The sequence below is a fragment of the Emydura macquarii genome, unplaced genomic scaffold, assembly GCF_026122565.2.
Source record: "Emydura macquarii macquarii isolate MOO-44397 ecotype Brisbane River unplaced genomic scaffold, CSIRO-AGI_Emac_v2 contig_1253, whole genome shotgun sequence".
Taxonomy (NCBI): Eukaryota; Metazoa; Chordata; order Testudines; family Chelidae; genus Emydura; species Emydura macquarii.
In genome coordinates, this window is record NW_027131390.1 from 56,993,309 (window position 1) to 57,012,935 (window position 19,627).

Sequence of the window (19,627 nt, forward strand, 5' to 3'; positions counted from 1 at the left end):
TGCAAGTAAATACCATTCATTCAGCTATCTTACTTTCTTCTTCGAGTGCTTGCTTATGTCCTTTCCCAAATTAGATGTGTGTGCATGCCACATGCACTGGTGCTGGACAACTTATTTCCCCACTGGTACCCACAGGAGCCAACTCTAGCATCCCTGCAGCAGCCTGCACATGCGCCCGCATATAGGCACCGTCGGCTCCCCCTTCCTCTCAGTTCCTTCTTGCCATCAGTGATGTGCTGGTACGTCTCTTGCCTTCTCAAGTTCTCTTGTTAAAACCCAGTGGTTTATTAATTGTTCTAGTTAATAGTTTAGTTATAGTTGGTTCCAATTTGTTAGTTGTTAGAATCCTAGGGTCGGGGCATGCCCTGTTTCCCGGGATTTAAACCCTGCGCTTCACGTAAGACACCTATGCCGAGGAGCGACCCGCATCAAGGTTGTTTAAAGTATTTGGGAAAAGTACACATCTGTGAGAGGTGCAAAATCTGTAGAAGTTTTCGCCCTTGGACTAAAAAAGAACGAGATATACGTCTCAAAGCCATCCTGATGGAGTCAGCACTTAAACTGGTGTCTGAGCCCAGCAGATTGGACTCAGCACCGAGCACGACGGCCTCAGCATGCAGTGCTCCTCCAGCTCCCTCTTCCTCATCTCAGCACTGTTTACAATCTCTGGTGCTGAAGAAGAAGCCAAAGAAGACTCTCACAGAGCAGAGATGCTTCCCTGCAGAAAAGACTAAAGGGGACTAGGTGAGACCCGTGTCAGGCCACCAATCCTCCCTGCGTCAGAAAGGTCCCTTGCCGCTGCGAGCATCGACTCTGGCACTGGGCCCTCCACCGACTCTGAGTAGTGGTAGAGGCCCTCACCACCTGATGCTGCCATTGACTCCAGAGGCTTTCCAGGCAATGAAAGACCTCCTGGCATTGCCCGTGCCACTGACGGCGAGTGATGGTAGGCTGCACTGAGATTGGCACTGGCACCAATGGGCAACGTATTGAGGGACAGATATGCCCGACAGTCCCCATCTTTGAGGCACCATTCACCGGTGCGCAGGCGTTCCCTGGAGTCGAGACCACACTCTCCGGGTCAAGACAGTGTCAGACCAGACTCCCACCATTTGTCTCCAGAGGACCAGCACCAAGTGGAACACTGCCAAGGAGCTACAGAGCGATGCAGGTTGCCAGATTCGCGGCACGTCTACCTGGCACCGTGGCCTCGCTTGCCTAGCCCGTATAAAAAACTAAAGGACAAGAGCAGGTCCCAGCATGCCTATCGCTTGGGTTCTCCGCACCACACTCTGGTGCCGGAGCAGCAGTGTGCTCCACACAGCACCGTGAGATATTTATACTCAGTGTCTCCCTGGCCATCAGATAACAGCACCTCCTTCTCAGGCAGCAAGGAGTTTATTTATATGAGGCAGACCGCAGCATTGATGCCCGGCTTCCCTACGGCGCCGCCAGTGGGAGCATGGCCACGGGGTCAATGGCCCGGATTGTGGCCTTACTGGTGGAGGGTTTTCTTGGGGATTCCGCAGTCCGGTTCCGGGAGAGGAGCATAGGTACTGCAGTCCTCCATCCCTCAAAGTTCAGCGCTGCACTTGGACATGGAGATGGACCATGAGGGTTCATGCACCTCGAGCCTGGGGGGAATCCATCCTTCCCAGAGCAGAGACCCCCACCTCATCTCAACTACCAGCCTCCTCATCGTTGTCGCCAGACGAGGCAGTCACGGGTTCTTCATCAGCAGTACCGCTAGATGACTTTAGAGCAGACCAGGACCTGCTGAAAAGGGTCGCCTCCAACCTGGACCTTAAAATAAAGGAGTTGAACAAGCCAGTGGACAAACTCTTTGGGATACTGGCCTCGACGGCTCCCAGTAGAGTGGCCTTCCTGGTCCATGAAGGGGTGGTTAAATTAGCCCCCCACATCGAAAAAGGCAGAGAGGAAATACTATGTTCTGGCAAAGTACCTCTACACTGACCCTGCACCAGGTTCCCTGATGGTTGTAGGAGAGTAAAGAGTTAAAAGCTGGACAAGTGGCCAGGTCCAAATTACAGGGAACGGGGTCAAGTCAAGGGCAAACCTTGTTTCTGTTAATTGGTGTGAATTTTAGTTAGAGTCTGTTATCCCTCTTTTTCTCCTCCCTTCCTGGCCATCTGTGCAGGGAATGAGTCTATTGCTATTTCTGTGCAAGGTCTTTTGGTGCGAAGAAAGCATTATCTTCCTTCTCCCCCTGGCATGCCTTTACTTCAAAGAATGTTAGTGTAAAATGTAAGTGTAAGGTGATGTGTCTGACCTCTGTATGGTAATCCTGTAGACAACAAACGGGGGTAGGGGTGTAATTATATTAATTATAGAGTTGTTAATATTCATTTTATAGGTGTCAATATAACCAAATAAGGGTCTATGCGGAGTTGCTGAAAATGTATACATTTGCATACTGTTATGGATAAAAGAATTGTAAAGTAACCCCCTCGTTACTCACTCGCGGCATCGATGTGGAACAAGCAGACAATAAAGGGTTCTGTCTTCCTAATCCACTCCCGGGATAACCTGTTTAATTATTTCTAACAGTGGTCACTGCCACCATTGAGAGGGACAGACAGGGGAAAGTGAGCTTGGCCCCCAAGAAAAGGCAAAAAGACTGGACTTGTTCGATCGGAAAGTTTATTCCACGGCTAGCTTACAACTACGAGTGGCAAATGAACAGGCACTGCTGGGAAGATATTTCAACATCTGGCAGTTGTTAGAAAAGTTTGGGGATTCTTTGTCCCCCTCCTCCATACAGGAGTTCGTGGCCATTGTGGAAGAGGGGCGAGCGGTAGCCAGAGCATCTCTGCAGGCGGCTTCCAATGCAGTGGACTCAGCAGCCAGGTCAATGGCCTCAGTGGTGTTGATGAAACGGGCATCATGGCTGCAGTCTTTGGGTCTCCCATCAGAGATCCAGCAGTCGATACAGGATCTCCCTTTCAATGGCATGGCCCTCTTTGCTGATCAGACGGACTCCAGACTGCACGGCATGAAAGACTTGAGGGCATCAGCAGCGGTCTGGGTAATACTACTGCAAGGACTCTGTAGGAAGCCGCTGTGGCCTCCCACGGAGCCAGAGCCTGAGGAAGGACGCCCGCGCTCTGATTGGCTCAACTCACACCCTGCCCTGGAGTCTGCCCGGCAACAAAGGGCCCGGGCCGGGATAGGACAACCCGGCCAGGCCAATTGGCTGCCGCAGGGCGGAGCCCCAACAGGAAGGGGAAGTACAAAAGCCTGGCCCCTGAGCTCAGCAGGCCCCAGACTGCTGCCAGAGGCGGACGTGCTGCCCCGCCAGCAGAGGCCTAGGCCAGAGCCTAACCGCCGCCGACGAACCCCGCCCCCACCTGGGCCCGGGGATTGGATAGGGCCCTCGAGAAGCTGGACTAGGCAACCCGGCCAGGACGACTGGGCCGAGTTACCCCGAGCCCGGGGCCGTACTCTGGAACCGCCAGACTGGGCCGAGACCCCAGAGCGGCCCGAGTGGCGGGCACCCCTGGAGGCTGGGCTAGATTTGGAGGAACTGCCAGCCGCCGAGCCCCTCCCTACAGCGGGGCTGGACTTGGAGGAGCTGCCTGACGCCGAGCCGCTCCCCACATCCAACGACCTTGAGGAGCTGCCCCCTGAAGAGGAGCTCCCCGCCTTACCCCCGGTCGACGAGGAATGACTGGCGGCGCTACCCCCGGAGGACCACCTTCGTGGCACGGAGGAGGCAGGTACTAGGGTCAGTGGGGAGGAAGTAGCCCAGGGACAGCCACGGCCTATGGCTGAAGCCGCCTTATAGCCGGTGTGTTGCGGCGGGAGCCCCGCCGGCACAGTGGCAGCCGCTTCTGCCACTGCTAGGGCCCTGGGCTGGGACGCAGTGGAGACGGGTGGGCCTGCGTCCCCCTCCCCTTCCCCTTTTCCCTAGCCACCCCAGGAGAATTGCTCTCCTGACCCCGCCTGAAGCCGTTGCCTTCTCTGCTCACCCTGCCTAGGGGTTGGAGCAACTGACTCCTGGTTCGCTCGCCCTGCCTGAGGGCCTGAGCGATCTGCCTCTGCTCACCCTGCCTAGGGGTTGGAGCAACTGACTCCTGGTTCGCTTGCCCTGCCTGAGGGCCTGAGCGATCTGCCTCTGCTCACCCTGCCTAGGGGTTGGAGCAACTGACTCCAGGTTCGCTCACCCGGCTCAAGGGCCTGAGCGATCTGCCTCTGCTCACCCTGCCTAGGGGTTGGAGCACCTGACTCCTGGTTCGCTCGCCCTGCCCGAGGGCCTGAGCGACCCACCTCTGCTCACCCTGCCTAGGGGTTGGAGCACGGGACTCCTTGCTCACTCGCCCCGACTGGGGGCTTGAGTGGCAGACTGAGTGCTCGCCCCCACATATGGGCGAATTGCCTAAACTGACCTCTCGCCAAACGCGAGCTATTCCCCTGTAGGAAGCCGCTGTGGCCTCCCACGGAACCCGAAACGCTTACAGACTCCTATAAAAGGAAGGGCAAGGGATATAAGAGACATCAGGGCTCTCGTCACCCACCGGTTTGCAGCCGGGCTCTAGCCACTATACTTGGGGCAGAAAGCAGGCTTTTTGAAGGTGCGCCTGAGAGCGACCTCCCAGTTTTCCCCGTGGATCCAGCCTCCCTTTTCTTTCCTCTTGCCTGGCCCGCTTCCTCCCAGCCTGGGCCACCATTACCTTGGACTGATGGGTGCTCAGCACAGTGGCCCTTGGCTATACCCTCCAATTTGCCTCCCTCCCACCTTCCCATTCCATCCCTCTTTAGGGAGCCCTCTCATGAACTACTTCTCGAGCAGGAGGTGCAAGCACTCTTGCAGGTGGGGGCAGTGGAGGAAGTTCCCCGGGACCAATAGGGTTGAGGTTTTTACTCCCGTTATTTCTTGATTCCAAAGGCAAAAGGACGACTGAGGCCTATCCTGGACTTAAGGCACCTCAGAAAGTTAAAATTTCATATGGTTTCCCTAGCCACCCTCATTCTCTCTCTGGATCTGGGCAACTGGTACGCCACTCTTAATTTAAAGGACGTTTACTTTCATATCGCAATCTTCCCTGGTCACAGGAGATTCCTACGGTTTACAGTAGGAGACTGCTATTACCAATTTGCAGTGCTCCCCTTTGGCCTTTCAGCTGCACCAGGGGTCTTCGCCAAGTGCATGTCGGTAGTGGCAGCATACCTTGGAAGGAGAGGGGTGCAAGTGTTCCCTTACCTGGACGATTGGCTCATCAGGAGCAGGTCAAGGTCTCAGGTCCAGGCCGGCATCACAATGACCCGAAACGTTTGCTAGGCGATAGGTCTCCTAATAAATTAGAAAAAAATGACATTAGTTCCTGTGCAGATGATAGAGTTAATAGGGGCAATGCTTGACTCGTCCAGGGCCAGAGCATTCCTTCCAGAGGAAAGGGTCCTGGCAATGACAGACAGATGTAACCTGCATTTTGTCCCATCCCCTCACAATAGCGAGGGTCTGCCTCAGCCTCCTGGGCCACATGGTGGCCTGCACCTACATGATTCCCCATGCCAGACTGGACCTCAGACCTCTCCAGATGTGGTTGGCATCGGTGTATTTTCCGGTCAGGACAGGATATTTATGGTTCCTCCGGAAATACTTACCTTCCTGGTGTGGTGGATGGATCCATGTTGGATGCTCTTGGGAATGCCTTTCGAAGCACCCCAGCCATCAGTAACACTGATTTCCGATTCCTCGGACCTGGGATGGGGAGCTCGCTTGGGTTCGCTAAAGACCCAGGGCATGTGGACCTCAGGGGAACTGCGGCTACATATCAACGTCAAGGAGCTCAGGGTGATTGGTCTAACCTGTACAGGCTTCCTGCCACATCTTACCAGCAAAGTGGTGCAGCTACTCACGGACAATATGGTATTATTGTATTATATCAGCAGATGGGGGCCCAATCCACGGCCCTGTGCAAGGAAGCCATGAGCTTCTCAGACTTTTGTGTCACTCACAACATTCACCTAATCGCAATACATCTTCCAGAAGTCAACAACTCTTTGGCGGACTGACTCAGCACGTCCTTCTGCTCTCACCACGAGTGGTCCCTCCATTGGAGGTAGCAACCCACATCTTCCAAAGGTGGGGCAATCCCCAAGTGGACCTCTTTGGCACCAGGGACAACAGGGAATGCCCTCGCTTCTGTTCCTATCTAGGACTCAGTGCAGGCTCTATCACAGATGCCTGTCTCCTCTCCTGATCAGGGAGCCTCTTGTATGCCTTCCCACCAATATCTATGATCCACAAAGTTCTCCTGAAAGTGAAGAGGGACAGGGCATCCTTGTAGCACCAGCGTGGACCCGACAACATTGGTTCGGGATGCTTCTGGAGCTGGTGGGACCCAGCCATTGGACCCTGCCGCTGAGCCCGGATCTCCTATCTTCCTTTGGTGGAAGGTAGAAGAAACTTTTCACATGAGATGACATCCAGGTTCCTTAAGGGATTAGAAAGGCTTTTCCTGTCAATAAGGGAGCCTTCTCCTCAGTGGGACTTGAACTTGGTCCATTCCAGGGTTACCGGTCCACCCTTTGAACCCATGGCCTCATGCTCCCTTACGTATCTGTCCTGCAAGGTTACCTTCCTGGTGGCTATTACGTCCACCAGACGAGTTTCGGAGATCAGGACATTGACATCAGAACCACCCTACACTATGTTCTATAAGGACATGGTCCAACTACGCCCGCACCCAGCCTTTTTCCTAAGGTAGTCTCGCATTTTCACCTTGACTAGGATATCTTTCTGACTGTCTTTTGTCCCAAACCTCACAGCTCCAGTGAAGAGAGACGCCTGCACTTTTTCGATGTGACAGGTCCTGGCGTTTTACATTGACAGAACCAAACCTTTTCGTCATTCAATGCAACTCTTCATGGCTGTTGTGGACTGGATGAAGGGGTTGCCGTTTTTCTCGCAACATATCTCAAAGTGGATTACGGCCTGCATCCGAGCCTGTCGCACCTCCGGGGCCCTTGACAGCCCATTCAACGAGAGCGCAAGTCTCATCTGTGGCCTTTCAAGCTCATGTCCCCATTCAGGACATCTGCAGGGCAGCTACCTGGTCATCAGTACATACCTTCGAACCCACTATGCCTTAATGCAGCAAACTTGGGACGACGCTGGCTTCAGTAGAGCGATGCTTCGAGCGTCATGTGCATGAACTCCTGCCTGCCTCCAGAGACACTGCTGGTGAGTCACCTAATTTGGGAATGGACGTGAGCAAGCACTCAAAGAAGAAAGAATGGTTACTTATCTGTAAGTGTTGTTTTTCAAGATGTGTTGCTCATGTCCCTTCCACACCCACCCACCTTCCCCTCAGTCAGAGTTCCGGCAAGAAGGAACTGAGTGGGAGGGGGAGCTGACAGTGCCTATATGCAGGTGCATGTGCGCACCACTGCAGGGGGCACTAGAGTCAGCTCCTACAGGTACCACTAGGGGAAAAATGTTGTCCAGCACCGGTGCATGTGCTGCGCACACACACCTAATTTGGGAATGGACATGAGCAACACATCTCGAAGAACAACAGTTACAGGTAAGTAACCATTTCTGCATCCCTCGGGAAATAAATTTCCTAAATAGTCAACGTAAATTGCAAAAATTAAGATCATGCTTCTTTGTGTTTCTCTCATTTATTCTGCATGCAGGCATGGAGGAAAGTTTCCCCTTCGTTGGGAAAGGAGAGTTCCTCATGACTTTTTGCAACCACAATACTTCAGAAAAGACTCCCTGTCTCTGTATGGAGCACTTGCTAAGTGCCAGAGCCTACAACAGGACTTGCAGGAGCATATCCCCAAACCAGTACTGAGCTCCATTGAAGTCAGTTGGGCTCCATGCCAGTACAGGGTCTGTTCACATGGATTCCATTGCAGGATGTGGTCCTTAGTGATTGGCACTTCATTCATAGGCAGAGTGGAACACTGACTTCTTCCTTGCAGACTTAATGTCTGGGTATGAAAGTTGTCAGTCAAGGCTCCCATCTGTTGTACATATGATTTCTGAGCCCTAACCATGGAATGGGCCTGACAACCTTCTTCCATTCCTACCAAGGAATTAAGGCTCTTCTCTCTCTCTTTCTCTCTCCACACTATCGGAGGGGGAACAGAGCTTCATGAGCCCCAAACATGATATAATGACAACACATGTTGAATATAGTCAGAACCATCTGTTTAGTCCAGAAACTTGTCAGTCATCTCAACATGTCTGTCTTTCTGCATGTGACATAATATTGTCACCATGGCCATGCAGCCTGATGGGATGGTTTGAAAATGCAAAGCCAAATGGCAAAGGTTTCATAATTTAAAAATAAATTAATGTACAACCAGCAAAATTGCTTGGTGTTCCCAATGACACAGTATGCCATGGAAATCACCGTTATTGGGGTATGTTCTGAGTACAAAAATCATGAAGCATGATACTCCTTTTTATGCTCTGATAATGAACTTAACCAAATAGAATTTTTTTTAAATTTATAAAATGATTTCTGTCTGGACTGAGAGAGAGCATGAGGAATTTAAAATTAAAGGTTATTTTTTTCAGAAAATGATAGGTGTGTAAAAACAATGATTTATACAGAGTGCTTTCTTAACCATAGCTATAGCATTGTATAGCATTTTGGAGCCATTTGTCGTCGTCATGAGATGAGGGACTTCTATTCATTATTTTTGTAAAGATGATTTGTGCATTATCCTTATATATTTTCTTGTATTGCTGATCTTAAAGTGATTTGTTTTATTACAGTAATACTACCACAGCACAACACCTGGGACACCCAGCATTCTTATCCCCAGATCTGAATGTGACAGAGGAGACGCTTGAGAAGGATATTCCTACAACATCTGGTGTGCCTTCTGATGGTTTAGAAATGTTTCAGAGTGTTCTGAATAGAATGCCTCCTCGAAACAGGCAAGAAATGTTCACTTTGTACAGAGGATACAAAATGGATCCCTTCTTTTTTAACTTTTGCACTTAGCTTCATTGTGTTAAAAAAAACAAAAAACAAAAAAAACCAGCAGCAGCTTGGAAATGGGAGCATGAGTAGGTGGTGGTTCATTTTGGTACTTACTGTTTCTGCCTTCACACTGTGCAGAGTCATGCTTCACAATCTGCACTGATGGCCGCCCAGTCACATGCAATTTTTCCCTTTATCTGCTAATTTTACTATCTGTGACTTAGTTATACCAGTGCAGACATCCATCCAGAAAGGATTTTGTTAGGAAATAGATACAGAGTTGGTCTTGTAAATAAACGTAGAACCAAAGTAAAGCTAATGTGCTACATTCATTTATGGAAGTACTCAAAGAAGAGGATCAAATAGTAATGAGAAGAGGAGGACCTCTGTGATGAGCATCTTAGTTGTAATTGCTGCCACCTGTCCGTCTGACAGCAGTGTGGAAGAATACCCTTCAAATTGCAGAGGTGGCATTACCATTAAAACCAAGTGAGTTGGTAAGGAAAAGTGTCTTTTATAGTGATACATGTGCACTGAATCTAGAGTTCTTATGTTTTTTAGCTGTACAACAATTATAAATGCCAAAAAATGTGAGTTCATGCACCAAGCTTTTTGGCCTTTTCCTTAGTTGCATGCTGTAGTAACTGACGAACAACCCTGAAAGTTTAGATATAAACCTATTGACTGATTTTTTTCACTTTAGACTGGAAAAATTGAAAAAGGAATATAGGGGTCTGAAAACGTGGCCAGAAAAGGCTGAATATTTAGACCAACTCATCATGAAAAGGGGACCTAAAATGACAACAGAGCAGACTATGGTAACTAAAGAGCACTTAGAAAGCATTCTATATACACTTTATTGTTGCCTTTCTTGTTGGTGAAACATTACAAGAAAATCAGACTAATTTTTATTACATGTTGGATTTATGTAAAGTTCAATACAAACTGGAGAACACATTAGTATATTCAAGTATTTCTCAAACACTATTCTCCTAAGTCACTTAATAGTAACATATGAATTCATGCTGGTGTTTCTGTTTAACCCACTAATAGATTCTGCTGAAGTAGCTAACAGGGCAGAGTTAAAGCTGCTAGCATAGCATTTCTATACTTTAAATTTTTAGAGTTTCTTTTAAGTTTAACCTTAACTCTGAATTTCCTGGGTTTATAGTGTTTGATTTGGGGATAATTAAATCATTCTCCCCCCCGAAAAACGTTATTGGAGGAGAAACAGACTATGAACTTCACTTTATATTGTATCGAACACACCTAAGCTTGCTCCAAATCTGCCTGTTTTATTGAATTTCACATAGTTACCTTGCCCTGTAAAGGTGTTTGAAACCCCCTTGAAGGGTTGTCACCCAGAGCTGTCAAAATTACCGTCTGGGACTTCAAATGATTCTCAACTGCTGGCTCATCCCCTTGGAACAATGGGCCTTCTACAGAGACAACCACATAGGGGATGGGGCAAGCATGATTATTGGGGGCAGTCGGTAGCTTTTGAGTTTAAGCACATGGCTCAGGAGAGAAACCCTACTTAAGTGCAGGGTCATGCTCTGTGCATGAGGCTGTCTTCACCACATGTAAGAAGGACATGCAGGAGGGACTCGGCCAAGCTTGAAACACTGACAAACCTTGGAGATGAGATATGGGGAGGGTGCAGCTCAGAACTTTTGTTTTCAGATATCTGTTTTTCTTGAATACTTTAAAAAAAAAAAAAAAAAGAAAACATACTTGTTAAGACATTCTCTTTTGAAGCCTGTGTTTCTTGCTTGCCTGCCACATTGTCCCAGAGGGGATAAACTAGAGACCTAGAGTGCCCACAGCCTAAGTGGAACTCTGGGCAAATATGTATAAGCAGCTGGGAGCTCTCGGGAGATCTTTGGTTTCTGTTTCTGGGAGATTGTGAATTTGGAGGCCTAGGGTGGCGGTGCCCCACTTTCCATAGATGAGCATCTGACAAGTGGTTTGAGCCTGTAGATGTGTTCTAAGGCTCCAGAGCTAAAAACAGTGACTAGACTGTGCCCAAACCCAGCTGACTTGGAAGCAAGTTCTAGTAACCCAGCAGTTGGATCCACTTACAACAGACTAGTGACCATACAGAGTAATACTTGGCTAGTTGCAATAATCCATGTAATGTATTTACTCTAGATTACTGAAATGTACCCTCAACCTTAACAGCATTATAAATTAACTTCTCTCTTCGAGTGATTGCTCATATCCATTCCATTATAGGTGTGTGCGCGCCCCGTGCACAGATTCCCGGAACATTTTTCCCCTTAGCGACCTCATAGGGTCGGCTCAGGCACCCGCTGGAGTACCGCGCTCATGCCGCGGTACATAGGGCACCGCCAAACCTGCGGGCCCTCAGTTCCTTCTTTCCGCCTGTGACAGTTGCTGGAACGTTTGCCTCTTGCTGGGGTGCTACTTGCCACTTAAGCATTTAGCAGTTTATTGTTCGAGTTAAGTAGTACGTTAGTGATAGTAATTAGATAGTTGCCCTTACGGGCTTGTGGTTGAGCCATGCCCGGCTCCACCAGCTTCAAAGCCTGCAAGTCATGCTCTAAGGCTTTCCCCGTGAGTGACCCTCACGATCGCTGCCTCCGATGCCTCGGAGAGCAGCATAGAAAGGACAAATGTAAAATCTGTAAAGCCTTCAAGCCCTGGACCCAGAAAGAACGGGACTCCCGGCTTAAGGCGATACTGATGGAGTCCGCGCTCCACCTGGACTCCGAACCATCCCAATCTCCGGCGGCACCAAGCGTCTCCTCGGTGCGGAGCGCTCCGCCGGCACCGAAGTCCTTGGTGCCGAAGAAGAAGCGGCCCGTGGCCGCCCACGTGGACTCCCCCCGTGACCGGTACAGCAGGGGGTCACCCAGGAGATGCCCCAGCCACGTGCCGTAGAGAGTACTCCGGCACTGGCATCTCCTCGCAGAGAGCCTCCCCCGACTCCTGGGGGTGGGGGAGTGCCTCTGCAAGGTCTGTCGACACTGGAGGCGTTTGCAGCGGCACACGCCCTCAAGGGCATGCCCACGCCTCTGTCCCCCCCTCGGCCGAGGGTGCAAGGGCAGGTGTCTTGGGGTAATCCCACGCTGGGTGCCCCTGGTGGGTGGAGGAGACAGGAGTCGAGGTCTCCCCCAAGATGGTCAGGGAGGGTCGAGAGAGCGGGCTCCCTTCCTAGCTCCGACTCCCAGTCATCGAGCTTCTTGACATCGAGGGCGGTTGAGAGGGACACGTGTGAGGCGACACCACTGCAGTTCCACCTCGCGCAGAGGTCGCAGCTCTAGTTCTCGTACCCCGGTACAGAGCCTGGCCTGGCACCGATCTCCAACCCTGGTGCGCAGTCCGACTCGGGGACGGCACCGGGCGAGATCTGCAGGCAGTCCATGCTGCCGTCCGGCACCGATCGCCTCAGCACCAACTGCCTCAGCACCGACTGCTGCACCGATTGCATCGGCACCGACCGCTGCACAGATTGCATCGACACCGACTGCCTCGGCACCGACCGCTGTGCTGAATGCCTCGGCACCGAGTGCTGCGCTGATTGTATCGGCACCGACTGCCTTGGCACCGACTGCCTCGGCACTGCAGAGCTGGTCACGCTCACGGTCGGCACAACAGCGACATAGACGGCACCGCTCTCTGTCCCGAGGAGGGAAGCGTCACCGCAAGAGCTCAAGGAGGAGGAGATGAGCCTGATCCAGCTCCTCCAGCAGCTCTTCCCCCAGACGGCACTGCAGACATCGGCACCGGTGGTCGCCCTCGTCTTCATCATCACGGGGCCGGTCACCACCCAAGAGCCGCAAACGACGATCCAGCGGCTCTGGGTCCCGGGGCCGCCACCCTGAGGTAACCCAGCAGACATCCATGCCTGCCCCGGTGTGGGCTCAAGGCCCCTGCCAGTGGCCATACTGGGGGCCCTGGGGTACCCAGGTGGGCCAAGGTACCACCTCTGTCCAGTCCTCTGTGGCCCAACCAGTGCCCCCACCTCTCAGTCAACAGGACCAGGGCCACCCCTCAGATGAGGGTTTGGACCCAGAGGAAGGTCCCTCCACGGGGCCCCTACTGCAGTCCTCCTCCTTGTCCCCAGACGATATGGCGGCCAGGGACCACAGGGCTCCCTTTTATGACTTTAAGGCTCACCAGGACCTCCTTAGAAGGGTGGCGAGCAATCTTAATCTGGATCTTAAAGAAATCTCGGAGGAGGAGGACCCCCTATTCGGGGTGTCGGGATGGGCAGGGCCATCAAGAGTTGCCCTGCCAGTACATGACAGGGTCATGAAGTTGGCTAAGGCCCTATGGCAGACCCCATCCTCGATGGCCCCCACCTCCAAGGGCACCAAGTGAAAATACTATGTCCCCAAGGAGGGTTTTGATTTTTTATATACCCACCCTGTCCCGGGGACTTTGGTGGTTGACACTGCTAACCAGCAGGATCGGCAGGGCGGGCAGGGCCCTCCTAAAGACAAGGAGAGTAAAAAATTGTAACTCTTTGGCCGCAAGGTGTACTCGACCGCGGCCCTGCACCTGAGGATCGCAAACCACCAGGCGCTCCTTGGGAGGTGTAACCTCAACTTGTGGTCCTCGCTGCAGAGGTTTGCTCCGGTGTTGCCCCCTGAACAAGCGGCAGATTTCACCACTGCCACCCAGGAGGGCGCTGTGGTGGCGGCAACAGCCTTACAGTCTGCCAGTGATGCGGCGGACTCCGCCAGCAGGGCCATGGCTTCGGCCATAGTCATGAGACGCTGCTCCTGGCTCCAGGCATCGGGATTATCCCAAGAGGTCCAGCAAGCCATTCAGGACTTACCGTTCGATGGCGCTGGCCTCTTTTTCGATAAAACGACGATAGACTCCACGCCCTCAAGGACTCCCGGGCCACACTGAGGTCCCTAGGGCTTTATACCCCACAGGCCTTGAGGCGTCAGTCTCCACCTCAGACCCAGAGGCAACCTCAGCCTCCTCCCAGGTTGCCCCCCAGACCTGCCCAACCTAGGAGAGGTCGGGACCGGTACCAGGCACCCTATCACCGCGACCGCCAAGGGTCTTTGGCAGGATCTCAACAAGGCCCAGGCAAGGGCCAGAGTAATAATAAACGTCAGTTTTGACGGGGCGCACGAGGGTGGCTCTCCTTTTCCCCTGGATCTTCCCTGGCCCTTTGCCCACAGGCTCCGGCCACATTACGCTGAGTGGGAAGCTGTCACTACGGAGCGCTGGGTCTTTGGGATAGTCCTGCGGGGCTATGCCCGGCAGCTTACTGCCTTTCCCCCAGACTCCCCCCTACCCCGTCCCTCTTCAGGGACCCCTCTCACGAGCAACTCCTCACACAGGAGGTCAACTCCCTCCTCCTACGCGGGGCTGTGGAAGAGGTTCCTCCACAGGAAAGGGGAAAGGGTTTTTACTCATGGTACTTCCTAATCCCCAAGGCCAAAGGGGGCCTGAGGCCGATACTAGACCTCCGCCGTCTGAACAAATTCATCAGACCGCCTCAGGTTCTGCATGGTTTCCCTAGCCTCCATCATTCCTACCCTAGATCCAGGGGACTGGTATGCTGCCCTCGATTTAAAGTATGCATATTTTCATATTTTGATCCTCCCCGATCACAGAAGGTTTCTCAGGTTCATGATAGCTGGCTGCCACTACCAGTTCTCGGCCCTGCCCTTTGGCCTCTCATCAGCCCCCAGGGTCTTTACAAAGTGTATGGCAGTGGTGGCGACCCACCTGTGCCACAAGGGGGTCCAGATCTTTCCATACCTGGACGACTAGCTGATCCGGGGCAGGTCCAGGGCCCATGTGAGGAACAGCCTGGCATTCACCTGTGCGATGTGCACCAGACTGGGGCTGCTCATCAACGAGCAGAAGTCCACGCTCACCCCGGTGCAGCGCATAGACTTCATAGGGGCCATCCTGGATGCCACCCAGGCCAGAGCCTTCCTCCCACGGCCTTGATTCGAGACCATGGCCGCCATAATCGCCGATCTACACAGGTCCCCCATGACAACAGCCAGGCACTGCCTCCAGCTGTTGGGTCATATGGCGGCATGTACGTATGTGGTGAGGCTGGCTCGCCTCAAGCTCAGGCCTCTCCAAGGGTGGTTGGCCTCGGTATATGTACCAGCGAGGCATTCGCTGAACAGGGTGGTCACTGTTCCCACCCCGGTACTGTCCTCTCTAGATTGGTGGAGGGACCTGGGAGAAGTTCTGAGGGGCGTCCCCTTCAGAGACTTAGCCCCATCAGTAACGCTGATTATGGACGCCTCAGATGTGGGATGGGGAGCCCACATCACCAGCGACATGAGCACCCAGGGGCTCTGGTCGACAGGCGAGAGGTATCTTCACATCAACGTCAGGGAGCTCAGAGCAGTCCGCTTGGCCTGCAAGGGCTTCCTCAGATTTCTGAGGGGCAGAATGGTTCAGGTCCTCACAGACAATACAGCAGCCATGTTCTACATGAACAGGTGGGGGGGGGGCACGCTCCTCGGCTTTGTGCCAGGAGGCCATCCGTCTTTGGGACTTTGTAGTGAGGCACGACTTTCATATATCAGCCTCTCACCTCCCGGGGGTCAGGAACGATGAGGCAGATCGCCTCAGCAGGTCGTTCTTACCCCGCCACAACTGGTCACTATATCCGGAAGTGGTGACCTCAGTTTTCCAAAAGTGGGGATTTCCCCAACTGGACCTGTTCGCGTCGTCCTGGAATAGGAAGTGCCGAAGGTTCTGCTCGCTCTGGGGTCACGAGCTGGGCTCCCTCTCGGACGCGTTCCTTCTAGACTGGATGGGGACCCTCATGTATGCGTTTCCCCCCATTCCACTCCTGCCCCAAGTCCTCTTGAAAATCAAGAGGGACAGAGTGGACATCATACTGATTGCACATGCTTGGCCGAGGCAGCACTGGTACAGCATGCTGCTCGACCTGTCTATTGACACGCTGCTCCCGCTCCCGAGGCACTACGACCTGCTCTCACAGGACCAGGGTTGCCTGCTGCACCCGGACCTGGACTCCCTCCACCTGACGGCATGGAGACTCTGTGGCTGACAGAGGGAGAGAGAGCCTGCTCCGTACAGGTCCAGCAGGTTCTGCTGGGCAGCAGGAAACCTTCCACTCAGGTAGTGTACCGGGCCAAGTGGAAACGATTTACCTGTTGGGCGGAGTCGCCCATATAGGCGATTTTGGAGTACTTGCTCCAGCTAAAGCTCCAGGGTCTAGCACTGGCCTCCCTAAAGGTGCACCTGGCCTCTATTTCCACCTTCCATTACCCAATGGAAGGACAATCCCTGTTCTCCCACCCCATGTCAGTCAGGTTCCTCAAAGGGGTGGAGAGGCTATACCCGCAGGTCCGTGACCCGGTGCATCCCTGGGATTTGAACTTGGTCCTCACCATGTTGACAGGACCCCCCTTCGAGCCCTTGGCTACATGCCCGCTGCTCGTCCTCTCGTGGAAGGTAGCCTTCCTGGTGGCCATTACATCGGCTAGGAGGGTCTCCGAGTTAAAAGCTTTGACCTCGGAGCCCCCCTACACGGTCTTCTACAAAGATAAGGTCCAGCTGAGACCCTACCCGGCTTTCCTGCCGAAGGTGGTGTCTCAGTTTCATTATAACCAGGATATCTTCCTCCCCGTGTTTTTTCCCAAACCACACAGTTCGGAGGAGGAGCAGAGATGGCACTCCCTGGATGTCAGACGAGCCCTGGCCTACTACATCGAGCGGACCAGGCCGTTCCGGAAGTCAACACAGCTGTTCGTGGCAGTGGCGGACCGAATGAAAGGCTCACCTGTCTCCACCCAGTGCATCTCCACCTGGATCACCACCTGTATCAGGGCCTGCTACGAGCGGGCGAAGGTGCCGCTTCCAGAAGCTGTGACAGCGCACTCAACCAGAGCCCAGGCCTCATCCGTGGCCTTCCTGGAGAGGGTGCCCCTGCAGGACATCTGCAGAGCAGCTACCTGGTCGTCGGTCCACACCTTCACGTCCCACTACACCATCGTACAACAGGCGAGAGAGGACGCGGGCTTTGTCAGAGGTGTGCTGGCCAGGGTAGCTCAATGCTGATTCCTACTCACCTCCAAGGTATGGCTGTTTAATCACCTATAATGGAATGGATATGAGCAATCACTCAAAGAGAGAAAACAGGGTTACTTAACAGTAACTGTTGTTCTTCGAGATGTGTTGCTCATACCCATTCCAAAACCACCCTCCGTCCCCACTGTCGGAGTCGGCAGAAAGAAGGGACTGAGGGCCCGCAGGGTTGGCGGTGCCCTATGTACTGCAGCATGAGCGCGGTACTCCAGGGGGCCCCTGAGCCGACCCTACGGGGCTCGCTAAGGGGAAAAAAGTTCCGGGAATCCGTGCCCGGGGCGCGCACACACCTATACTGGAATGGATATGAGCAACACATCTCGAAGAACAACCTTTACTGTTAAGTAACCCTTTTTTTTGACGGAATTACGTTAATATTATTGTAATTATTAAAAATCATTGTGCATACAAAATAGAAGAGAGCTGTCTTTTGCACTAGTCTCAGTAGTTTGCTTCTCTCTTTCCCGTCTTGAACTTTTGTACTTCTTTTGTGTGTTTGGCTTATGTTTGACAGAATGATGATGATGGAAAGAAAAGTTATAGTAACAAATGGTCTCTTCCTTGAATTTATTAAGAAGATGCACAGCTACAGTATGTACTTGCTTCATAGATTTAAAATGTCTCTCCTAAAGTTCACAAAGTGGCACTGAGAATTTGCACGCCAAAAAGTGTGACTTTGTATGGAGATAACTCAGGAGGAGAAATTGAGATACTGACAAATAACATTTCACCTATTTTGGGTTTTAGGCTTCTCGTTTCAAGGAAATGGTTGGAAAGATAAAACATGCTACTGAGGAAGGAAGCAGAAGCTGTTCTGACACATCAGGTTTGGAGAACGTTAATATTTCATATTTTTAAAAACGGCAAGTGGCAAGGACAGTGCCAAAAATACAATTTTTTGTGCCTCATTCTTCTACAGCTTCAAAATATATCATCACTGCTCACCATTTTAAGTATAGTTGATGTATATACAAACTATTCTGAATAAAAAAACGAAAGAGGCACTATTAGAGAATGAAAATAGTCCTAGTCAGAGTCAGAATATGTACTCCAAATTTTGGACTTTAAAGTAGTTCAGTTTTAAGTTGTTTTTCCTTATAATTTATGGAGATGCCCATGTGGTTTAGAGAGATTGTCATGCAAACCTGGGAGGTGAATTCAAGGTTTGGGGCAGGCTATTTGTTATGTAATGATTAGCCAGTGGATGAGTGGCAGAATTGGTGTGAATATTGGGAGGATATGTGTATGTTATTAGTAAGTAGGTGTTGTAGATGACCTATTGTGAGCTGTTACATTCAGTTTTATTAACTGTATTGGACATGTGATAGCATGATAGTGTTACATGTGAGATTTGACCAAAGCAAAAATCTACTGTGGTCTGTGGTTTTCAGTTATTATAAAACAATACACAATAAAATTATATACAGGGACAGGGGAATGTACTTATGAAACCTAAAACAGTACTAGCTGTATAAAATGCTCATGTTGGCAAATATCCAGTATGTTCAGTATAAAAAAGTAAATCAAGAGATTGGAATAGAATTCAGCCTTTTGTGAGTAAGACTGATGTTTTGTTAGTTATTACTATAACATAATAAAGGCTTTTGAATGGAATGTTTAAAATATAGAAAAGAAATATTTAAAGAGCATATTGTTAGTAGTATCGCAACAATTGTAGGTGAAATTGCATAAAATAATCTGTTTTAGTTTATTATTTAGTAAGCATGGTGGTCTAACTAGTTCAAGAGATGAAATTTCCAAAGTAAATCAGTTTTTTATCTGCTTTGTGTAACTTGGCAGTGTCCCTTTAACTTATTAAAAGTAAATTAGAATTTAAACATTTTTTTCTGTTTGTTCGGTACTTCATATTTTGTTAGTAAGATTAAGAAGATATATAATTTCTAATTGTTTTTTTCTCACCTGAAGCTGATTCACAATTACAGGAAGAGCAGTTGTTTGGAATTGAGGTAAGGGTGTTATTTCTTTAAAAATTAATTGTATTTTCATGGAATGAATTGTCCATGTTTGTACTTAAGGTTTGAAATACTTTAACACCCTGCAACTGTTAGTTCAAATCCCAGCAGGGGTCAACTCAGCTCTTCGCATTTCTGAGGTAGGTGGATTAACTCTATGTGTCCTTTTACTCAATGGGTGAAACGCTGGTCCCCTTAAAATCCATGGCAAAACTCCTGCTGGCAGACAGGCAGTCAGGATTTCACTTTGTCTTCAAGTTATGATGCTGGTGGTGGTCATTTGGAAGATATGATAAAAATGGAGGACCTGTCTGTCCCGAGTAGACGTTAAAAATCCCATAGTACATTTTGTCCAAATAGTTTTGCCCTCGTATCCTTGGCTAAAATTTTTCCTGCCCAGTCTCATTTATGACTGTCACCCTTCCATGCAAGAGTAGCTGGAATTAACTTGTGTTATATGTATTGTGGACAAGGCTTGGAACACTTATCTGACACCTACTAGTTATGATGGAAAAAAACCTTTGCCTTTGCATCACCACTAAAAGCACACATTTTTCTTCCACCTTGCAACTGCAATGAATAAAACAGTTGCACACTGTTTATTGTAACATATTG

General features: G+C 50.8%; 1 protein-coding gene across 1 annotated transcript in view; it reads left to right on the plus strand.

Moving 5' to 3' along the window:
• C2CD6 (C2 calcium dependent domain containing 6) overlaps positions 1-19,627 on the plus strand; it is a 52,596-nt gene that overhangs the window by 15,323 nt on the left and 17,646 nt on the right. The window contains exons 4-7 of the mRNA XM_067547908.1: positions 8,756-8,920; positions 9,670-9,784; positions 17,787-17,865; positions 18,966-19,006. Of these exons, the coding sequence (XP_067404009.1) occupies positions 8,756-8,920; positions 9,670-9,784; positions 17,787-17,865; positions 18,966-19,006 (400 nt within the window). The remainder of the gene's footprint in view (positions 1-8,755; positions 8,921-9,669; positions 9,785-17,786; positions 17,866-18,965; positions 19,007-19,627) is intronic.